The 20,435-nt window shown below is 45.9% G+C and overlaps 5 protein-coding genes across 6 annotated transcripts; 3 read left to right on the forward strand and 2 right to left on the reverse strand.

Moving 5' to 3' along the window:
* Positions 1–2,093: 2,093 nt before the first annotated feature.
* On the forward strand, positions 2,094–3,087 carry LOC6896919 (ATP synthase mitochondrial F1 complex assembly factor 1). The gene is made up of 2 exons (XM_002137067.4): positions 2,094–2,374; positions 2,427–3,087. Exons 1-2 carry the CDS (start codon positions 2,130–2,132, stop codon positions 3,016–3,018), a joined length of 837 nt encoding a protein of 278 aa, XP_002137103.2. The 5' UTR covers positions 2,094–2,129; the 3' UTR covers positions 3,019–3,087.
* Positions 3,034–5,162, forward strand: LOC4800794 (synaptic vesicle glycoprotein 2C). The gene is made up of 6 exons (XM_001357969.5): positions 3,034–3,168; positions 3,222–3,546; positions 3,605–4,141; positions 4,203–4,347; positions 4,407–4,812; positions 4,870–5,162. Exons 1-6 carry the CDS (start codon positions 3,123–3,125, stop codon positions 4,902–4,904), a joined length of 1,494 nt encoding a protein of 497 aa, XP_001358006.4. The 5' UTR covers positions 3,034–3,122; the 3' UTR covers positions 4,905–5,162.
* Positions 5,163–5,204: 42 nt separating this feature from the next.
* NPF (neuropeptide F) lies at positions 5,205–6,572 on the reverse strand. Of its 2 annotated transcripts, none has more exons than XM_015182973.2 (3): positions 6,419–6,572; positions 5,505–5,791; positions 5,205–5,461 (listed from the first exon to the last, which is right to left on the reverse strand). In XM_015182973.2, exons 2-3 carry the CDS (start codon positions 5,778–5,780, stop codon positions 5,450–5,452), a joined length of 288 nt encoding a protein of 95 aa, XP_015038459.2. In that variant the 5' UTR covers positions 5,781–5,791; positions 6,419–6,572; the 3' UTR covers positions 5,205–5,449. The 2 variants fall into 2 exon arrangements, with proteins under 2 accessions (XP_015038459.2, XP_001358007.3); XM_001357970.4 differs by having other exon boundaries at positions 5,325–5,435; positions 6,419–6,570.
* Positions 6,573–10,745: 4,173 nt separating this feature from the next.
* Positions 10,746–17,965, forward strand: LOC4800797 (lysosome membrane protein 2). Its single transcript, XM_001357971.3, has 7 exons — positions 10,746–11,496; positions 15,764–15,855; positions 15,923–16,435; positions 16,510–16,670; positions 16,729–17,009; positions 17,076–17,194; positions 17,265–17,965. Exons 1-7 carry the CDS (start codon positions 11,460–11,462, stop codon positions 17,730–17,732), a joined length of 1,671 nt encoding a protein of 556 aa, XP_001358008.1. The 5' UTR covers positions 10,746–11,459; the 3' UTR covers positions 17,733–17,965.
* LOC4800798 (trypsin-1) lies at positions 17,799–20,200 on the reverse strand. Its single transcript, XM_001357972.4, has 4 exons — positions 19,315–20,200; positions 19,061–19,250; positions 18,318–18,998; positions 17,799–18,253 (listed from the first exon to the last, which is right to left on the reverse strand). Exons 1-4 carry the CDS (start codon positions 19,424–19,426, stop codon positions 17,998–18,000), a joined length of 1,239 nt encoding a protein of 412 aa, XP_001358009.3. The 5' UTR covers positions 19,427–20,200; the 3' UTR covers positions 17,799–17,997.
* Positions 20,201–20,435: the final 235 nt, after the last annotated feature.

Below are 20,435 nucleotides of genomic sequence, written 5' to 3' on the forward strand. Positions count from 1 at the left end.
GGATCATTATTAAATAAGTCCGACCTCTCTGGCGTTGTTTTGAAGAGTGAAAGAGATTTAGCGGACGGTGCGGTATGGAAAGAGGTAGCACATATTCTAAAATTCGAATCAAATAGGTCATTAGGTGGAAGAAGAATAAACAAAGTGCAAGAATTTGCAATTCATACATAGTACATTGTATACTGACTGAGTAATGGGTATCAGAACGTACCGACACGTTTTTCTTAATTTCTTATGGAAATTTACGAAAAAGGGGCATTTTTTAAACATCAAATAAAATGTATAATTTTTCGAGAACTTTTCGTTATAATGGGATTCTTATGGATGTTGAAACTATATATGTATATATAGCTAAGTATATATATCACGAAATGTTTCTGGGGAATAGGAATTCCATCAGACAGATGCTTTCACCGGCCAATAACAGAGTTAGTACCATAGTGCAGACGGGACACTCCCAAAAGCCTAAATCAGATCTACACCTACATATCAAATTGTCTGAGTTTGAATTTAGAAATTCCGCCAAAGTGATGCCATATCGACGAAAAATGGTTCGTCAAAATCTAATGTAATGGTGCAAAAGGTTGCAAGCGCTATTTTTAAACGGTTGAGACAAAAAAACAAATGATAAAAAATAAAATGATAACAGTTTCTAATTTTTCCCGTCAATCTGGTCAATGGTTATTTTCAGAGCAACTTCAATCCAGAAAACTTTCTAGCCCGATTCCGGTGAACAGTGTTCCGCACTTCTCGGTACTCAAATTTGAATAGATTTTTAACTTTTAACTAATTATACTTTCATCCTTTTTTCCCCACCTTTCGCTTCGGTGGGACTGGAACAACTTTTAAAAAGTCCGCCAAATGATGCCTTACCGACGGAAAATAGTAGCCAAGTTCCGGCAGTTCATAAGCCGAACTTGTCGGAAACGTCGGTATATTTTCAAAATAAAACTGTTTATTGTGGTATATTTTAAGGGTCAGACGGCCACACTGCAGCTCATACATGGAACGAAGAAATGAGTCGGCAGAGCAATATTTTGAATGGGCTATAGAAAGAGGGTATGGACAACAGGTAAAAAGTCAATGAAAATTGGTTCCTACGAACCCCACATGTGTGTTTTCAGGACAATCTTCAAGGTATATTTTACATGGCATGCGTTTCATTTTCTGAACTGTCTTGCCCTTTTTTTTCTACCATGCTCCGAAAAAATGTCGTTGATATGTATCACACTCGTAGTTGCCGAGTAGTTGCCATGTAATAAATTGAGTAAACGTCAAAAATTTTACAAATTTCATCAATCTATTTTTTAAAAGGTATATTTAAGAAGACAGGGTATAGAAATTCCATACGCAGGTTTTTTTAATTTTCGCTCGCAAATCGTACTTACGTGTATCATTTATTTCAATAGATTGCATTTATATCTTTTTTGCTCATCCACTTTCAAACAATTTCTATTTGGCGCGGATTAAATTGGCAAATGGATGTTCTAGAATCGAGGAAATGTTTGTCATCTAGTGCACCAATAAAGGCCAAAACTAGTCAGTCTCTGTTTTAAAGGTATTTCAACGATTTTTTCAAGGTAGTGGTCTACTCACAGAATCCAACAATGGGTATCGAGATCGCTTACGTTATATTCCATACTCACTTACGTTGCCACTGTTTTTTTGTTGACCTGTTTTGTTTAAACCTTGTTTTCTACACTATACAATAAAAGAGAGTACTTAAAAGTAGCCAATCAGTAGAAAATTGATTCGTTAATCGGATAAAATTATGTGGGCTGAACTAAAGGTTTTAGTTAGGCAACATTATTCAACGGAATAAAGAAATTGAGCAATTGGAACGATTTTTCTCTTACGTTTTATTACGTTTCATTTGTTTGACCTTTTTCGCTAAAATCTTTTTTTACGCAAAATTCAATAAAAGCAAGACGTTAAAATAAGCCACTTAAGTAGAAAATTGATTCACTAATCGGATAAAATTATGTGGGCATGGCTAAATGTTTTATATAGCTGGGAATATTCGACGGAAGATCAAAAAAGAGGAATATGTATAGTAGAACTTGATAAATAACGATAACTTGATAACGATAAATCAGCTGTCACAAAGTTGTATAATTTTTTGCTCGGAAATGGCATGCGCCCGTAAATTGTTTCGCGTTTTTCAAAATAATCATCCAGCTCTAAAACGGAGCATTGCCATGTCGCGCTCTCTACGCTCCACCGAGGAAGCCGTGGAGAAGCTGAAGGAAAGCAATCCCTACTATTGGAAGTATGCGGAAAAGATTGCCAAGATTCAGCAGACGTCTGCCGAGGAGTTCCTGGATCGTGTTGAGCGCGTCGTGAATCCAATTAAGGATGGCCAAATCCAGGCCAGGTAAGAAACGACCATGGCTGGCAGCAGTTGCAATAAATAACCCTATTTGCAGGTCTTATTCCGAGCTGTTGAACCCCAAACAGGAGCTGGCCAAGCAAGAAGCGGCTGAGCTGCCACACAAGAAACTGTCGGACATCATGAAGCTCGAACTGCTGGCCGACAAAAGCGCAGAGGAGTTATCGCAGATCTGGATCGAGTACCACAAGACCAAGGATGTGCTGGCAGCCACCCTAACCAAGGCTCAGTACGAAACCTTGATGGGCCGCGCCAAGGAGCATCCAATTTTCCTGCTGCCATTGCCGCGCAGCGAGGGATTCGAGTTTTTCTTGCTGCAGTTTGCAGCCAACACGGTTCACTTCACTCCACTGCTGGCCTACCAGGTGCATCACGAGAATGCCCCCGAGTGCCTCACAGTGGTTCATTACACTGAGGTGCAGGACAAGGGCGTGGTGCTGATGCGCGGTGAATACGACACCAAGGTACTGACCGCTCAAGAGGCCCAGTGCCTGGCGAACGAGCTGCAGATGTTCTACTATAAGACAGACGAGAGCAAGATGAAGCTCCTGGAGACCTTTACCAAGAGTCCCGATGAGTTCAAGCACACGGATCTCATCAAGGAGGTAGAAAACATTCAGCTGGCATAGACACTGACAAATTCGTCAAAATAAAAATACGATAAATTAACGGTAGCTGCACGTCTATCCCTCTGTAAATTTACGGCGTATTTCGGCTTGGACTAGGAAGCAGTATGCACCAGCATCTGTCCGAGTTTGACGTCGTTATGGAGCAGATTGGTAAATGTCAATTCATTTGCATCTCGGAACAACTAAGAGCCCCCGGCACACAGGCTTCGGCAGAGTTCATCTGTTTGCCACTGTGACGCTGGGACTGCTCCAGATGATGGCCATTCTGGAGACAATGGGCTTGGGAATTATTGGACCGGCGGCGGTCTGCGATCTGCGGATGAGTCTCATGCAACTTACTTCGATTTTGGCGGCCGGTTTTATGGGTATAATTTGCTCCTCGTACTTCTGGGGCTACATTACCGATAAAATGGGTCGCCGTTGGATCCTCTTGCGCACCATTTCGGTGAGCAATATTTGTTCGGTCATTTCCATGTTCATGGTTAGCTTCTCTGGCTTCTATGTAATGCGCTTCATGACGGGAATATTGTAAGTGGTTTTTGTTCTGCAGCATGCACCTTTCATCTAATATTTTCAACGCAATCAGCGTGGCCGGGCCTAGCTTTGTGGCAGTCACCTATCTTAGCGAGTTCTGCAACAAGCAGATCATGTCGCGCGCCGTAACCCACTTGTACATGTTCACGGGTTTCGCCATGTTGTACAGCCCTGCGTGGGGGACATTATTTCAGGCACAGACCTATATGGACTTCGAGTTGGTGATATCGGGGAGGCTAACTGTTCGGCCCTGGCGTATACTTGGCTGCATGTTCACATTGCCCGGATTGATTGCGTTCTTCCTGTTGCTTCGCATGCCAGAGAGTCCCAAGTTTCTGTTCATGATTGGTGAGACCCAGAAGGGCATGGATGTGATGGACTGGGTGTGCAGAAAGAACACCGGCCGGTCCCTCAACCCCGAGCAAGTGGCGAATATGCTCAAGTTTCAGAAAAGAGTGGAGGTAAAGCGCCAGCAGAATGCCAACAATATCCTATTAACGATGCTCAATGATGCCATGCCACTGTTCCGGAAGCCCTACGTCTGGTATTTCGTGAGCGGCTGTGCGGTTATGTTTGTGATGGGCTTGCTGTGAGTGGAGTGTAGTCAATGCCGAGACTGAGACTCCAGATATACATCCTTTCTGTTACAGGGCTAACGGATTGGGGATCTGGTATACTTCAATGCGGAATCGAGCAAATATGCGCATAGGACCCAAGGAACATATGACATTTTGTAGCCTTCTATTCGACAATATCCCTAGCCTAATGAAGGAATCCGAAGAGGACTTAAATATCGTTAGAACTATGCTCTCCATTATGCTACTGTCTCATCGTTCATCGAATCCCATCCTTAGGTCTGCAACGATGACCTGCATAGCTTCAACGATTCTCTCATTCTGGGTGCTACCTACATTATTCTATACAACGTATGCTGGCTGTTGCTCTTCTATGTGCCCCGAAAGGCCCTGTTGGTCACCTCTCTCGTCATTGCCTCCACCTGCGGATTTACCATAATATTCGTATCCAACCATTTCATTCAGCTCTTTTCCTTAATATTCCTAGTTTCATTCCCGGGCTTGATAATTTCACTGATGGGCGGTGCCCTACTGGAGTTTGTGCCCACCTACATACGCGCCAAGGCTCTGTGCATCAGTCTTATGTGGTGCCGTTGGGGCGCTGCCGTGGGAGCGACCATTGTCGGATCGTCTATTGAGAAGCACTGCGAGATAACTCTATTGGCAATGGCAATTCTGCCTCTGTGTAAGAGCCAGATTCGAATCCTGCGTCCACGAACTAATTATGTTTTACTCTTTGCAGTTGCCGCAAGCCTTGAATCATTTTTACCATTGTAAGCGATGTGCAACATCTTACGACAAGATGTATCAAAATAGAAAATAGATTATACACTTATGAAAGGCCCGAAAAGTAGGCAACGGAATGTGAACGGCTTTATTCCGATAAATTCGAGCACAATTGTTTCCCCTTCCTTCTTGATTGTTGGGCCTTGACCATTTCTTCATGGTGTTAATACTTGAATTTATTGAAAAACTTTGTAGATCCATAGGGATTACAGATTGTGAAAACCAAATGAAAACCAAATCGATTCATCATTGCAGTTTATATTTCTTTTGTTTGGAGTAAGTAGGCGAATATTTTGGTTAGTTAATATATGTCATTTATTTAACTAACATCAAGATTAGATGGAAGATATATCTAACCGTAAGTATTAAATATGCAGCTGCAACTAGATCTAATTTCTCAACACGTTAAACTATTGCCCCGATAATAACTAATTGAATAACAACAAATAAATGAGTTTTAATCGTCGTCATGGTCCACGGCATTTTGGTTTAGAATACCTCCTCCTCATCCAGGGCGCGGATCTGTGAGAGTGAGATTAAACAGATTTCTATATTGATACATAATCGTGTGTGTTCCCTTCCTATTCTTACCAACTCCCCGCCGCTGTTGACGCTTTTGGCCATATTGTTCTCCAGCTCCCGATTCCGCAGCATTTCCATCAGTGGACCCCCCCGCTTGCCGAACCGAACTCGTGCCCTGTCGCCATAATAGGTGTCCAGATCCTGCAAGAACTTGTACGCATCCGCCATGGTATTGACGTCATTCTTCCGTGGTGGTCTCGAATTGGATGCTTCCACATTGCAGCCGGCGGCGATCAGTGTAAGTGCCACGCAGACAATCAGAATGCAACGCATTGTATTGGACATGATGCAAATTGCTGGGGAACATCGAAAGACGGAAAAGAAAGGGTTGGGTTAGTATGAGGTAAGGGTATTGCTAATCTATTGAAAACCAAGGATAAATTACATTATTAAGTGTGAGCTAATTGACATCTCTGGCCATATATTGCGGCTTGTTACTCAGCCATTTGGGTTGGGTCTTCGTAGGGCCAGATTTAATAACTGGCATTCTCGTATGATAATTTATGGCTAGAGTCATGGGGTGAGCGGGCTAAATGGGCGAACGGGCTGTCCTCTGCTTTTGCTGACGACCGTTTCCAATGATTTGGTTGTGGCGGTACTCTGACGCAAGTTGCTACTCGTACTTTTCCCATCCAGAGCCTCGTTATATATAACTAATAATTACAACCATTATATAGCAGTTAGCTTCTACTTAAGGTCACTCTGACCTATGTGAAACGATGCAATTACGAATCAGAACTCTAATGCCTGAGAAAAGTCATACATAACTTTTTGATACAGCTTTCTCGACTTATTCCGAGAGCAAAGATTAGTTTTTTGTCTTAAAATAGACACTTTTAATCGTCCAAATGAACTCTCGAGAACTTAAGCTTAAGTTTTGAGTACACAAGGCTTTTGTAACTACATGTGATAACCATCCTTACCTGTTCAAGATTACCACTGCTACAGTTGAGTATTTTACAAATGGATGTGATCTGGAATCACAGCACACACAGGGAGAGCACAATGCAATTGGTCACCGTCACCGAAGTGTGTAAACAGCGGACGCAGTCGTGAATAAATGTTGGCCAAAAGACATTGGCAACAGGTATTTATAGGGGCCGAAGCGTGCCATGATGCAGAAGGATACGAGTATACGCGCTTGGCCTTATCATAGCCAGGCCGCCCACCACATCGCAGCGAACAAATGCGGAACGAGCGGAAATTGGCGGACGGAGCGAACCGAACACCGCGCGAAGCCTCTAAAATATTTTCATATGCAATATAATTATGTGGCTGCTCTGCTCCTGTGTTTCAAGTTTTGCAGCAGCTGGAACGGAAAAGCGTCTGACATTGGCAGTGGGAGTGGTAGCATGCGAATGGGATTCGCTTTTTGTTTTGGAATGGAAATGGAAATTAGAATGGGAATGAGAATGAGAATGCCAGCGAGCAGGGTCAGGAAAGGGGGCTGGCTGGATGGGGATGGGGATGGGGATGGGCATGGGGAGCACAGGCGCTTGGAAATTGTCGACGGAGATTGTTGAGCGCTAACAAATAATGACAGTTGGCTAACGAGATATCCAGAGCCGCAGATAGAGAATTACGCATAAATGAATAAATGACAAATTTTCGATAAGAAGGATTAGCGCCTGCTGCGCCACCTGAATGGTGCATACTACTCGTAGAATTGATTTATGGGAACCGGCTGCCGGCCAGTCCTCCTTCCTGGGCCATCGAAATGCCAATGGGTCGGTCGCCTCTGGTTCCCTGCCGGTTGGCAACCCTATCATTAATTATAATATTTTGATTATTGTTTAATAACTGTTGGCTTAGTTGGCGACGCTAATTGCGATACGCGGCGCGACGCCATCGGGCATGGCATTACATCAACTGCTCGACTTTGCTTTGCCGTTTAACTTGGGGTCAATACGGTGAGGCAATTTCAATAGCACTTCCCCGTGTTCGAGTGCGGGTGCGTATACGTAATGCGGTTCTCACTCGCTACATGGCGTGTACGATGTGACGTCACGGCGACCACTTCTTCTGTGGGTATATGGTTATGTTATTAACTTAATATTTGTTATAAACGTTCTAGCTAATTATCACTCTAGCGTTTACTTTGCTGTTGTTTTTTGTCATCGTCGCTGTTCTCTGGCCTAGCCTACGCTGGATGGATACCTATTAATGTTGTGGCTGTCGCTGTTGTTGCTGTTGCTGCTGAGAATATCGTACAAATTAAACTTGTTAGATATTCATTTGCGTTGAGCGGTAGCTTTTCATATTTAAATCTAATTGCCATCCAACATTGTTGGTTCCTCATTGTTCGTCTGAGAGTTTAGCTCCAGTTCCAGTTCCATTAACCGCTGCTGATTGCCATTGATTGCCCCTTCCCTTCCCCCCTTAATAATTGGAGCCACTATGATCTATTAAAGCCTGTACATTGCAGGTCAGTCTGATACATACGAGTAGGTCAGCTTTCGATCGTACTTTCCATATGCTTACCTTGTCGCCCGTACAACATTTAGATGTAAGTTTACTCGGGCAGCGCACAAAGAGCAATCAAGGTCCAGAGTCACTTTCTGGGTTTTTGTAGGCAGTCTAGTCTGGGAAGCCCCCAGCAAAAGAGCGGTCGATCTGGTTCAAGGATGTCAGTGGCTCGTAGTTCCGCATTGAGAGCTGCTTGCTGCTGGGCGCGGTAGGTCTCTTGCAGCGTGTATGCATCTCATTGTTCTCTGCGGACTACGATTCGGCTTCGCTTTTGTCACCTTTCATGTGCTAAAGCGGCAACGTCATCAAAACCCGTCAAGACAATGCAAAGGCTAAGAGTCCGGCGGTGCAATTACTCGAAAGTGCCTCGTTTTTGTTTAGTCAGATACTGTTATAATTTTAGATATGAGGGCAGCTTGCATGTCAGATGTCTGGGGATTCCCGTACCCATGGCCATGGGCCAGCCATTTCTGGTTGGGGACATAATATATGGTATTTGCATGCCAATCCCCAATTTTCAGCAAAACTCTGAGAATTTTAGAGAACAGAACCATTTTCCTCCGTTTGTGTAGACGTAGATGTAGATAGATGTTAATAATCCAGCGTGCTTCTGGGGATTCTGGGATGATCCGCTGCCCCCTGCAGCTCGTTAAAAAACTACTTAGCTTAATTGAGCGTTTAATGTATGCGAAATAGTTGGAGACTCTGGTCGGATAGGTTTAAACTTGTCTCCTCGTGTGTACAATTTCGTTCACTGAGCAGCCGCTTCGTGAACATTCCGTTGTTGGTTCCTGCAACAAACTTTTTGGGGGCTTTCCTCGCCTTGGGGATGTCAGCTAATTGGGCAGGGGTTACCTACTAGACAATCGTAGACCTTATTTGCAACCAAATGATAATTGTACCTCAAAATTTCACGTCTAAATAACAACATTTGCGTATATTTGCCCATTCGCCTGTTTGTGTTTGGTTTTCTATATCATGCAAATATTGTTCTATATCCGACAAGTTAGTCAGATTCTTGGTATTTACAGTGAACTTTTCCACTTTCCGACTGGGAGAGAGGGTTTAAAGGTTTGTTCATATACGTCAAAAAAACATATGTGTCGTACTGCAAAAACCAATATTTAGCTTTGTTTAAATTCATAGAAACTTGTTAGATCATTGGTTTTTGGGTGTGAAACTATATTTCAACGGGTTTCAAAAAACTTTACGATAGATAAGGTTCTTCTTTGAATTCTAAAGGCTTGGAAAGGAGTGATAGATATACGAATGTCCCCCATTTATTGTACTTTTCCGAATCAATGAAGTACAAAAATAGTATGTATTGTTTTTCCATCCATTAGCGGTTTGAAATTTAGGAAAGCTTCTTATGGGAAAGCTTTTAGCTTAGCCAGGACACACCGCACCGTTCTGGGCTAGCTTTTTTAATGGCGATATGGAAGTTTCTAGGAAAGCATAAACAGTGTCTAGACGGAAGGGGGACTTTGTGGTTAGCCATAATTGCGGCACGAGCTGCTATAAACAAACAAACAACAACAATTATCCAGGGAGCAACAGCAAAACATGGGATAATGGCGACATGCATGTCAAGTGATAGTTAGTGTAGTGAACCGAGCACATTCGGGATCATACGAGCTGAGCTGGTGACGCTGTGCCAAGAGTCCAGACATAGCCCCAGAACCCCTGGCAATTCCGGGTAATACGGGGCAATAAAAAGAAAATGGCAATTCTCAGACAAATGTTCATAATCGTTTATAAGCGCAAAGAGAGAGAGAGAGGGAGAGAGAGCACTGGGAGCTCGTTAGAGGAAACAGAACGCAGCACGCATCAGGCATCACGTGGCTGCAAGGGATCGGACCGCATCGATCGCTCAAAGGTTCCTCCTATAGTGGCTCTGGGTATATTATGTCCAAGGGAAATAGGTCAGCCCCTAACGAGACAACTGGAAAACAGTAAGTAGACACTATTATTAGATTTACTGTCTCCAGATTTGTTAACTGTTCTTAGTAGTGGGCTGATCGGCTGATCGGTTGATCGGGTGATCGAATGCGATCGGGGACCTAGTGCCCTGCACACCATCAATTAGTATCAAACTACATAGCGGATGGCTAATTATCAGAACAGCCAGTTAATAGCTAATCGTTATTATCTGCTAAGAATCAGAACTGGATGTAATTGCGTCAAGAAGTGGCTTTTAATTACGGGCAAAACTTCATGCATATTTATACTGAAAAAGGGCACGGGCACGGGCACGGGCACGTGTGCGTGTTCACTGTACATATAGCTCGAGTTCTGCCAGAGATTAAATAGAGTCATTTGTGGCCATTAAATATATGAAAAAACAATTTGCGAAGCTAAAGCGATCTCGAAAAGCAACGCCGAACCCACCTAACCCTCTGGCCAGAATCATTCTAACTAACTCAAGTCGTCGGACCCCCAGTAGCACCCCCCCCCGCCCCCTGTGTAAGGGGCGGGCCGGAGATAATACCTCAGTTAGGGGGTTCTTACCACAGACATGTAGACTTAATGTTCCTCCGATGTTTTTGTGTGTAGTACCCGTATTCGCGTGTTCCTCCGCTAGTGATAGTGTACGCGTAGTACCTGGGACAGAGCCGAGCTCGAGCTCGGGCCCGAGCAGAGGCTTGAATGGGGACCGGTTCACAGAAAGATTTTCGCGCTTTGGAACGAGATGCTCGCTGCTAGACACTCGGTCGGGGCTCGGTCTCGGTCTCGTTCGGGCTGGGGTCGATCCGAGCTCTGCTCCGCTCGGCCCAATAGTCCATATAAAGGTCCCCACTGCAGTATAGATCGCCGCATTAAGTTGTCAAAATCTGTGGGAATAGGAAGTGCGTGACAGTCGATTCAAAACAAAACACATCACAACTTAACAACAGCGACAGCGACAGCGAAAGCCTAGCAACGGATCATTCTAACCCTCGTGGAAAGAATAAAGTATCAGCTTAGACGGGATCCGAAACGGAACAAAACGGATCAGATCAGATCGGATCGGGACATTCGATGTGCAGTGAAGTCAAGTGGAAAATAGCCAGGAATAATTAATTTTGTATAACGACAAGTTTACTGCCGTTTAATGCACAGAGTCGCCTAGTTGTTAAATTCAACTATTATTTTTATGATATATGAAAATCAGAACAAATTAATACGCTGCAGGGGCCATGCAAATTGATCCCCCTGATCGGTAACGGCATAGGAATCGGAATTTTAATCTGAATCAATCTCAATCAAAAAGCTGGATCGGCAGACCTGTTAATAGTTTAATTTGCGGCCATAAATAATAACACAAAGATTAATTGATTTTCGTCATAAATCAGTAAATAACCAATCAATTTCCAAGCGGTTGCGATATCCATACCGAAACCGCCCCCCGCCCGATCCAAAGCAAAGCAAAGCCGTTCCTTTCCTTTCCATCAAGTGCAATCAGTATAAGAAAAGTAACATAAATCCGGTCGGTCAGAGACACATTTTCAAAGTGCTGAAATGAAACTATTTACCAACAAAAACCAGCGCAATGCAAGTGAGTATAACCCAAAATAGCCAAAACGACGGCTCTCGACGGTCTTAATTAAGCCATGCGACCGTTGTCCACATTGGTCAAAGCCAAAGACCCATAAAAGCTAACAATTCGAGCCGCCTTTTAACCAACCAAGGGAGCAGCAAGCAGCAAGCAGCCAGCAGCCAGCAAGCCAGCCCCCACGCGATCGTAAAAAGTCAGCAAAAAGCGAACAAAATCTTGCACAAAACTGCTCAAATTGCTTAGATTGCTAAAACTGAAACTGAAACTAAAATGTAGTACGGATTGTGCAAAGTTTTAAACGTCTGTGCATGCTAATCAAGCAGATCTCTCAAGTGTTTGAAATGTCTAGCAATCTCACTCAAGTACTCTCAAGTAGATATCCAGATTCCCAGATTCTTATATTCCCAGGGGGTAACGATTTATTAGCACCTTCTGAGATAGTTCTAATGTAAATTGTACACACATACATACAAAGGTGTACTTGTAGTGTGGCAGGTCCGTTGACCAAATTATTTGACAGCTGGCACACGCTCAAATATTTACTTGAATTTATGTTCGATTGGCGGGATGGGCGGGCCAGCTCCAGCTTTGTTAAAACGAGCAGGCTAAAGTCCGAGCCGAGAATGTTTTGCATTCAGATTAGCCAAAAATAGAATCTGTGAATTAATTAATTGCTTTAAAACAAACAAACGTAAATTGTATTAATTATTGCTTTCTAGGGCTATTGTTTGTCACAGCTTCCCAATACAACAATAGTTCTCTTCTCGGCCAAGGCTATTAGCTTAATATCAAAGCCAGAAAAAAGGGCAAATCAAAGCTTCCAATTTGCATGACAACAACCAATGAATGAAGCTTCGAGCCACCAAGGGCGTAACATAGGGTTCTACTGGTACACATTGTTGACCAGACCAGACCAGAGCAGACCAGAGACCAGAGACCATTCAATCTCATATTGTACGATTATATAGGCTTAATTCATATTCATTATGCGATAGTCCGTTTATAATAGCTGTCATATACTTGCACTTGTACTTGTACTTATACTTGTACGTAGATGCTAAACCGTTTAGGCAAAGGCATTGAAAATAAACTGATTCCAAAGTTTAGTCTTCATCCATACGTGTATGTGTATTAACGGATCTATCTGGACGGTAATGCAATTAAGTTTGAATAAATTAAGATTTGAAATGAAATCGGTTGTGACTGAAAATGTCACGTATTACCTTACCATGAAGTTCGATGATTTCAATCAACATAAACACGGTGGGAAAACTGAAGGTGAACCGCGGCGATGATTGCCATTGCCCAGCGAGATTGACCTGATAATATGATCACATTGTATTGTAAGTACACATATTTCCAGACCAATACCAGGCCAGGCATCAGACGATGACAAAGTCGATCCCTTGAAAGTCTGACCGGGCCGGCATGGGATGGGACGTCGGGCATGACTTGCACTTGCACTGCTCTTAGAAATTCCTAAGAACAAATTAACTAATTTACCCAGAGCTCTCATAATAAATCAATACAATCTACAACTCAATGCCCGCTTAACAATGCAAATAACAGCTATTGTACAGGCATTAACAATAGCAAAAACATCACACATCGAACAGCTAGAGCTGTAGCCCCAGCAGCAAAAATGTACAATATAGATATAGAGTATGTATGTATATAGAGTACAACTATCCGTTTCAAAGGCGTACCGTATCGCACAAATCGGATCAGGCTGAAAGCGATCGGATTGGGGAAGTTGTAAACTACTTATATTACATATTTACTTTTCCTTATTGGCAGTCATCTAATTGTCAGCGAGACTTTGACTGCGACTATTTAAGGGTTTTGGGTTTTTCGGGTTTTGGTGATGATTAAAAGCAAATAGCAACAACTACAGGATTAATCATTAGCTAAACACAGCCAAACAGGCAAAAAAACATCGTCATACGACAGAGCAAAAAGCTAACAAAACCAACGGAACGGTCGGCACAAGCCAGAGACCAGTCGAATGAATCTCCAGTGCGAAGCGAGCGTATCTTGTGGATACACGAGCGCGAATCTCGCCTGGCTGGCTAGTCGACTAGGCCCGACTCGAACTCGATCCGGCGGCTAGCGCATATTTGCCTAATTTATTGTCGTTTGACGGAAGTCACACACTCGGAATCGGACTCGGACACGCACGCACACCCGTGCAAGTGAGCACTCGGGCTCACACGCTCTTGAAGGTGGCTCTAACACATTGACGTTCGGTTCGGCGACCATCTGTCAGAAACAAAACATATTCATTCTTGACATTTGTGGGTCATACTCAGACCCTTCCGCTGTCCGTCGCCGATCTTTGACTCAACATCGGAACAAAAACAGACAAAAGCAAAAGCAAAAAAAAACCCAAAAATCTCCATCCATCCGTCCGTAAGTCTGTGTGCATTTCAAGACAGTTTTAATTTTCAGGTTTTTATTTGTATACTAACCGGCAAATTGCATCGAACTTGAACTTCAGACCGCTGCAGAGGCAATGCCAGACGGCAGCAGCTCATACTTAGTAACTGATATATCTGTACGGTATGCCTCATGGCGCCTCACTCTGACTGATATTGAGCCGAGGCTTGCTGTTGCTGCTTTTCCCACTCCCTGCTGCTGCTGCTGTTGCTGTTGGCTGAAACAAGTTCAGAGCGGAGCGCACACTGAAATCAGCTGGCGCTGGTGTGCGATCAAGACAAGCGTCGTCTTTCATTCATACCATAGTGACGCCGGAGCCGAGCCGAGCTGAGCTGAGCTGATGATGCTGATGTTGATGTTGATGTGGTTAGGTCTCGTGTTCGACAATCTTTCAAATTGTCATCGTCGTTTCGGCTTTGGCCACTGCTTTGGCAATGCAATTGTTGCATAATGCCACACTCTTCGCATTTATCTTTCTATCAATGGAGATCTGTTGGGGTTTTGCTTTTTTGGTTTTTGGCTCTGGTCTTTCCATTGCACCAGAATAATTTGCGACTCTTTGTCTGCGGCTTAATTTATGGATGTGGCCATTGATATCGGAAATTTCTGCTGTCACGCTCAAGGCAAGGATATGTATGAGAGGCATAGAGCCTATGTTTCCTCTCTCAACGAAATCGCAAAATATTTTATTTAAATGTATTACTGGTTTTATTCGAACCTTTGAGGCGGTCGGTCGCCATGTCGCATCGCGGTTTGTTTTGATTGTGAAATCTTGAACCTATTTCTGACACCAAAATTGACACCAAAGCAAAATTGTTAATGTGTTTATGCTGTTTGCCTCTCAGTATCAGTCTCCCAAGTCTCTCCGTGGAGATTGTGCTATTTGGAATTTAGCTAGGGGCTTGTTAGCCAGTTAGCCAGTTCATTGATCTTGGCAGGTGCCTTGTTTCCGTTCCTATTTCATTAGAAATGTCTATTATTTGGGCAACAATTCATGTTTGTTTCTCTGATATATGGGCTAAGATTTCGCATTTGATTAATGAACGCACGCACGCCACCGAAAGTGATCTTCAATGAACGAACAAACGGCCATGATCGCTGGAAATCGGCCACATGAGTAGTGATGAGTAGTGAGTGTTGGTGGGGTGTGACCATAGTCTGGATTAGGCCCAGACTGGATGCCAGGCCAGGGCACGGCTCGAGTGCGGAAGTGAAATAAGTATCAAGTGTGCAAAGACAATAATCTTTGAGGAAGGTGACACGCTTTGAAGCCGAGAATAACAAGTTCGTAAAGTCGTAAAGTCGTAAAGTGAGTGATTTCACTTGAAGTTAATATGAAATCTGAAATATGTGCAGCATAGATTGATATGTTGCGATCTGATCGGATCGCCTTGCCTTGCCCGTCTTCCCCTCTTCCGTGCTTTTAATATTCTAAACAAGGCCAAAGAAACCCGCTTTCGAGGCTTTTCCTATAGGAATAAACAACCAGTCAAGTGGTTGTCCCTTGCCATTCCTCTTTTCCTGGAACTATTTAATCGAAGAACGTTCATTGAACCGTCCATCGATTTTCGGGCATCGTCATCGTCTGGCTGCGTCATTGTTTTGCCTGTGTTTTGGTTCCTGCTCTTGCTCCTGCCATTGAGGTAGGTCGCAGATCTTTGCCCCGAAATGCAGCCTCGGTGAAGGTCAAGAGCATGATGGACAGGCGCACGCGATACGTATCGCCGAACTGGAACTGGAACTGTGGCAAAGGCAAACCAGTTGCACTTCAACCGCTGTTGCATGACTACTTGTTCAACTATAACTCACCTGCTGATCTAATTTATTGCAGAGCTGCTGCGATGTGCTGCACTCGGAATGACCCTGTTGTTCTTTGGGTCGCTCATTCTGGTATCGGACCCGGTGCAGAGTATCTTGGATGTGGTGAGTCTCGTGGTACTACTGCTCACTACTAATATCCTGACTAATCATGGCCTAATATGCTACGCAGCAATTGAACCTGAAGCCCGGCAGTTTGCTCTACCTTTTGTGGCTCGATCCGCCCATCGATGTGTACATCAATGTCTACATGTTCAACTATACCAATGTGGACGCCTTCACGGACGGCATCGACACCAAGCTGAAGCTCGATGAGGTCGGCCCATATGTGTACAAGGAGGTGCTCACGAACCACAACATAACCCTGAACGAGGCCAACAACACGATATCCTATTCGCCGCGACGTGAGTACATCTTTGTGCCGGAGCGATCCGTGGGCGATCCGAAGGTCGATCACATTCGAGCACCCAACATTCCCTTGATGGGAGTGACCACCCTGGCCTCCAGCCTCTCGGTGTTTGCCTCGCTCGGGTTAAGTGCTGTTGCCAAGCGTCTGAACGCTCAACCCATGCTGGAGATGAGTGTCCACGAGTACATGTGGGGCTACGAAGATCATTTGGTCGAGCTGGCTGCCAAGTTTGTCCCCAGTTGGATTGATTTCGCAAGCTTCGGCATCATGGAAAAGGTCAATATCCCGTCCTCCTATAGCTTTCTCACAGGAAAACTGATATCTGTTTCTGTTTGTGTTGTGCTTTTCAGCTTTTCCGTGAGGGAAACGAGAGCAATGTGGTCAATATGAATTTGCCAGAGCTCAAGGATAAATATGGCGTTAAGCTACCTGGCTCTCCGCGTGGCTATACGCTGGACAGCATCAATGGAGAACGCGGATTCACGCGCTGGGAGTACGATGAGCAGACCAAGTGAGTGCCATGTCCATAGATCCATATAGAAACGAACTATAACTATATCTTTTGGCAGTGGGACGATGTGCAATCGCATTTGGGGCAGCCACGATGCCACTCTCTTCCCGCGGGATATAAACGAGAAGGACGCCTTCTATCTGTATCGCCGAACCTTCTGCCGTAAGCTTCCGCTGAAGTTCAATAGCACCCGGACGTACAACGGCATTGATGGGTACGAGTTTGTGATGGAGCCGAATGTCTTCGACAGTGAGCTGGGCAACCCAAATTCCTCGTGCTTCTGCAAGAACAATCGCTGCCTCAAGAAGGGCGTCGGCAGCGTCTCGCCCTGCTACTACAGTAAGCACTCATACTAATGGATGTAAGCTACTTCGACTACAACTCTCTTGTCTCTCTCTTGCCTAGACATTCCACTGGCCATCACCTATCCTCATTTCATGCATGGCGATCCTAGCCTTCTGGAACCATTCGACGGTCTCCAACCGGACGAGTCCCGCTTCAGCTCTGTCTTCGTGGTGCAACCCGTAAGTGTCATAGAGAACCTTTCTTTCTGCGCAGTCTGACTGCAACAATTTTCCCTTCCTTCCCTTCCAGCAACTGGGAGCTCCCATGCAGGGCACACATCTGCGACTGCAGGCCAATCAGGTGGTGGGTAAAGTGAACTTCAACAGCCTAATGGAACCCTTCGAGGATATGGTGCTGCCGCTGCTATGGGTCGATCTTAACATCGATGTGCTCTCCTTCAGCCTGCGGATGCTCATTCACGGCATCAAATGGGGCTTTCACCTGCTCCAGTGGACCGCCGCCCTGGGAATGCTGCTGGCCGGCGTTTACCAATTGTGTTCGGCTTTAATGGTTTGCTTCTGGCCCTCAGTCCACCAGCAGCAGTTCCTGAAGGTGGAGCAGGCCGAGAAGGGAGGTCGGCCTGGAAGTTTGACTCTAGCGGTGGCGACACTCCGCCAATCCTCGGTTGTGGCGTCGCTGCAGATGGCGCAGGAGCAGGAGGAGCAGCATCTGCTGTCCAGCGGCAGCAGTATTAAGCCCAATTTGCCAGACGCTTAGGCTTTCTAGAACTCAAGAAGGGATGATCCAAGGCATAACTTGGGACGCCCACTGTGATATTATGAGTTAAGATTCGGTGTAAATTATTTGTGCTAATTGGAAACAACTTAGGGAACATTCTATGCTTACGTAATAGTTAACGATAACAATAACGCTAGGGGTACAGTTACTTGTAGCGTATGCAATGTACAGTTGAGTTGTCCTCTCGATAAATACAGGTCGATAGCTATGTAGTCGTTGATCGGTGATTTATACTTTTGATCGGTTAATGAGAGGCAATTGTGTCTTCTATCCACTTCATGTAGAACGATGTGCGAGTGTAAACATCCGGGAAGCCCTCCAGGGCACAGCCCGACCCAAAGGAGGTGACCCCGACCAATATCCAGGGTCCATTGTGGCTGAGGCGACACTGCAGCGGTCCACCGGAGTCGCCAACACAAGTACCACCCTCACCGTTCAGCTTGCCGGCGCACAGATGGCCGCCATGGATGTTAACAAAGCTGCCGTAGGCATCTTTGCACCTGGAAGTGTCGTATTGCATAAGTGGTGACCCATCATCCAGTAGGAGGAGGCTCAACAACTCACCTGCCATTCTGGTGTAAAGGAACTTGCGTCTTCAGCAGCTGGCTGGACAAATCACCACTGATGTTGGCCTTGCCCCAGCCGGTGGCCACACAGTCAACGAAGGCCATCTCGCGCGGGTCGCCGTCCCCGACGTTCGGCTTGAGATATTTCTGTTCAAAAGAGTCTCCCATAGGCCTTGGGTCCAGCTTCATCAGCTTGTCGTTGCGCCGTCGCGTGCGCTTCAGGCTGCGCGGGGAGGAGCGCTGTGCAAGAGCCTGGCGCATCCGACTTAGGATCTTCATGTTCATGAGCTCCCTCATGCTGGGTGAAGTCACATTCCTGTAGCGCCGTCGACTCTGGACGCTGCGCAGAAAGTTATCTATCTTCTCGGGCACATCCTCCAGCTCCAACTGCTGGCTAAGCACATCCTCGGACGTTGTGGCTGGGGCGGTCAGAGCCGAATCATCCTGCGACTCGGTCAGCATGAAGGGCAGACAAATGCGTCGAATGTTGGAGGCCCGAGCGAGATCTGCCGGCTTGGAGAGCTTCATGAGCACCACGTCGTGCCGAAAGTTGTGATAGCGATGATGCATCACAATCTTCTCGACGGGTATGCGCTGCTCATTGCCCGACTCCACATCCCGATCGTGCTCGCCCAGAACCACGGTCCACAGCGGAGGAATGGGAAGGTTAAAGAGATCGCTGAGGAGGAATCAGCATCAGATTAGCACCTACGAGCGGACGGCTTGTACCATCCTACTTACTTGTGCACACAGTGGGCGGCAGATAGTATCCAATACTGATGGATGAGAACGGCTCCGCACCAGTGCCCCAGGAAGCCCAGGGACGGATGCAGTAGCTCCAGCGATGCCTGCCAGGGAAACTGGCCTTCGTTCGTCGTCGCACCAGAAATGATCCGAGGTCCTCGCCGCGACGACGGACGACAGCCGCAGTCTGTGGAAGTGGAAGGAAACGGAGGCTTAAAGTTTTCCGTAGTCCGATGGCAGACCGGACTTACCTGTCTCGAACTGCCGGGAGCTGCTGGGGAACAGCAGCAGCAGCAGCAGCAAGGCCAGGGCCAGGGCGTTCGCCAGCGTTTGAGGCGGTGACGATTGCTGTGATTGCTTCATCTTGGTCGGTCGCTGCCTGCTCCTCGGGGCAGCTGCCTCAGCTGCTCATCGTCCGCATGACTGACCCTCAGCAGCAGCCAGATGTCTTTGTCTTTGTCTTGAGTCTTTCTGTATCCTGATGATGCTGCTGGTGTCGACTGTCGACTGTCCAGATGCTTTTCACTTTCACGCTCGCAGTCAAATGAGCTGAGCTGAGCGGAGCAGAGCAGGGCAGAGCTGAGGGTGGCGGGTTCAGGTTCAGGGGGTGCCACGAGAGGTTGACTTCGACTGGCTTCTTTATAAGTCCGCACTCACGGCTTGGCCCAGACCTTTTTAATGGCTTAAATATAATAATTTAAGAGGTTTCCCAGCTCCGTTTTGGCTTTTCTCTTCACGACTGCGCATTAATTAGTAGTTCGCAAGCTCGAGCTGGGCGTCGTCCGCATCGCCAAATTGCGCGAAGCAGAAGCTGAAGCAGAAGTAGAAAGGGGAAGTGGCAGTGGCAGTGGCAGCTGGAACCAGAAGCTGGTCTCCACTCCACTCTCGATTATATAATGGCCCCAACTAACTGTTGGGCGCCCTGCGGCTGCTCAATATTAACGGTTGTTCGTCTACTTCGGCTGTCTTTTCGTTTTCGTTTTCGATGAGCGCGTGCGCGACGGCCTGCCTGAGTTTGTGCGGATTTTGTGGCGGATGGCGTATGGCGGATGGCGGATGGCGACGCTGCGAATGTGAATCGCTTGGGACGAGCGCCAAAATGCAACTGTGCTCTGCTCGGGTTTGCCAGCAAACATTTACCGTTTCGTTTACAGAGATGGATGCTGCGCAGTCGGCGCTGGCAGCGAGCATCGCTGTAGTGTTGCATGCCCCCGCCAGTTACAACAAAGGCGAAGCCAACGAAAGTGAAAAGGCAGCGGTGCGGTGCGGTGCGCGGTGCAGATCGGAGAGGGGCACCAACCACATAGATGATGGTTAGTTGAGATTGAAAAAGGGTAAGTTGGCCTGGCCCGACACTCGGATATCATTCACA

This window comes from Drosophila pseudoobscura, chromosome 2, assembly GCF_009870125.1.
Source record: "Drosophila pseudoobscura strain MV-25-SWS-2005 chromosome 2, UCI_Dpse_MV25, whole genome shotgun sequence".
In the NCBI taxonomy this organism is placed as follows: domain Eukaryota; kingdom Metazoa; phylum Arthropoda; class Insecta; order Diptera; family Drosophilidae; genus Drosophila; species Drosophila pseudoobscura.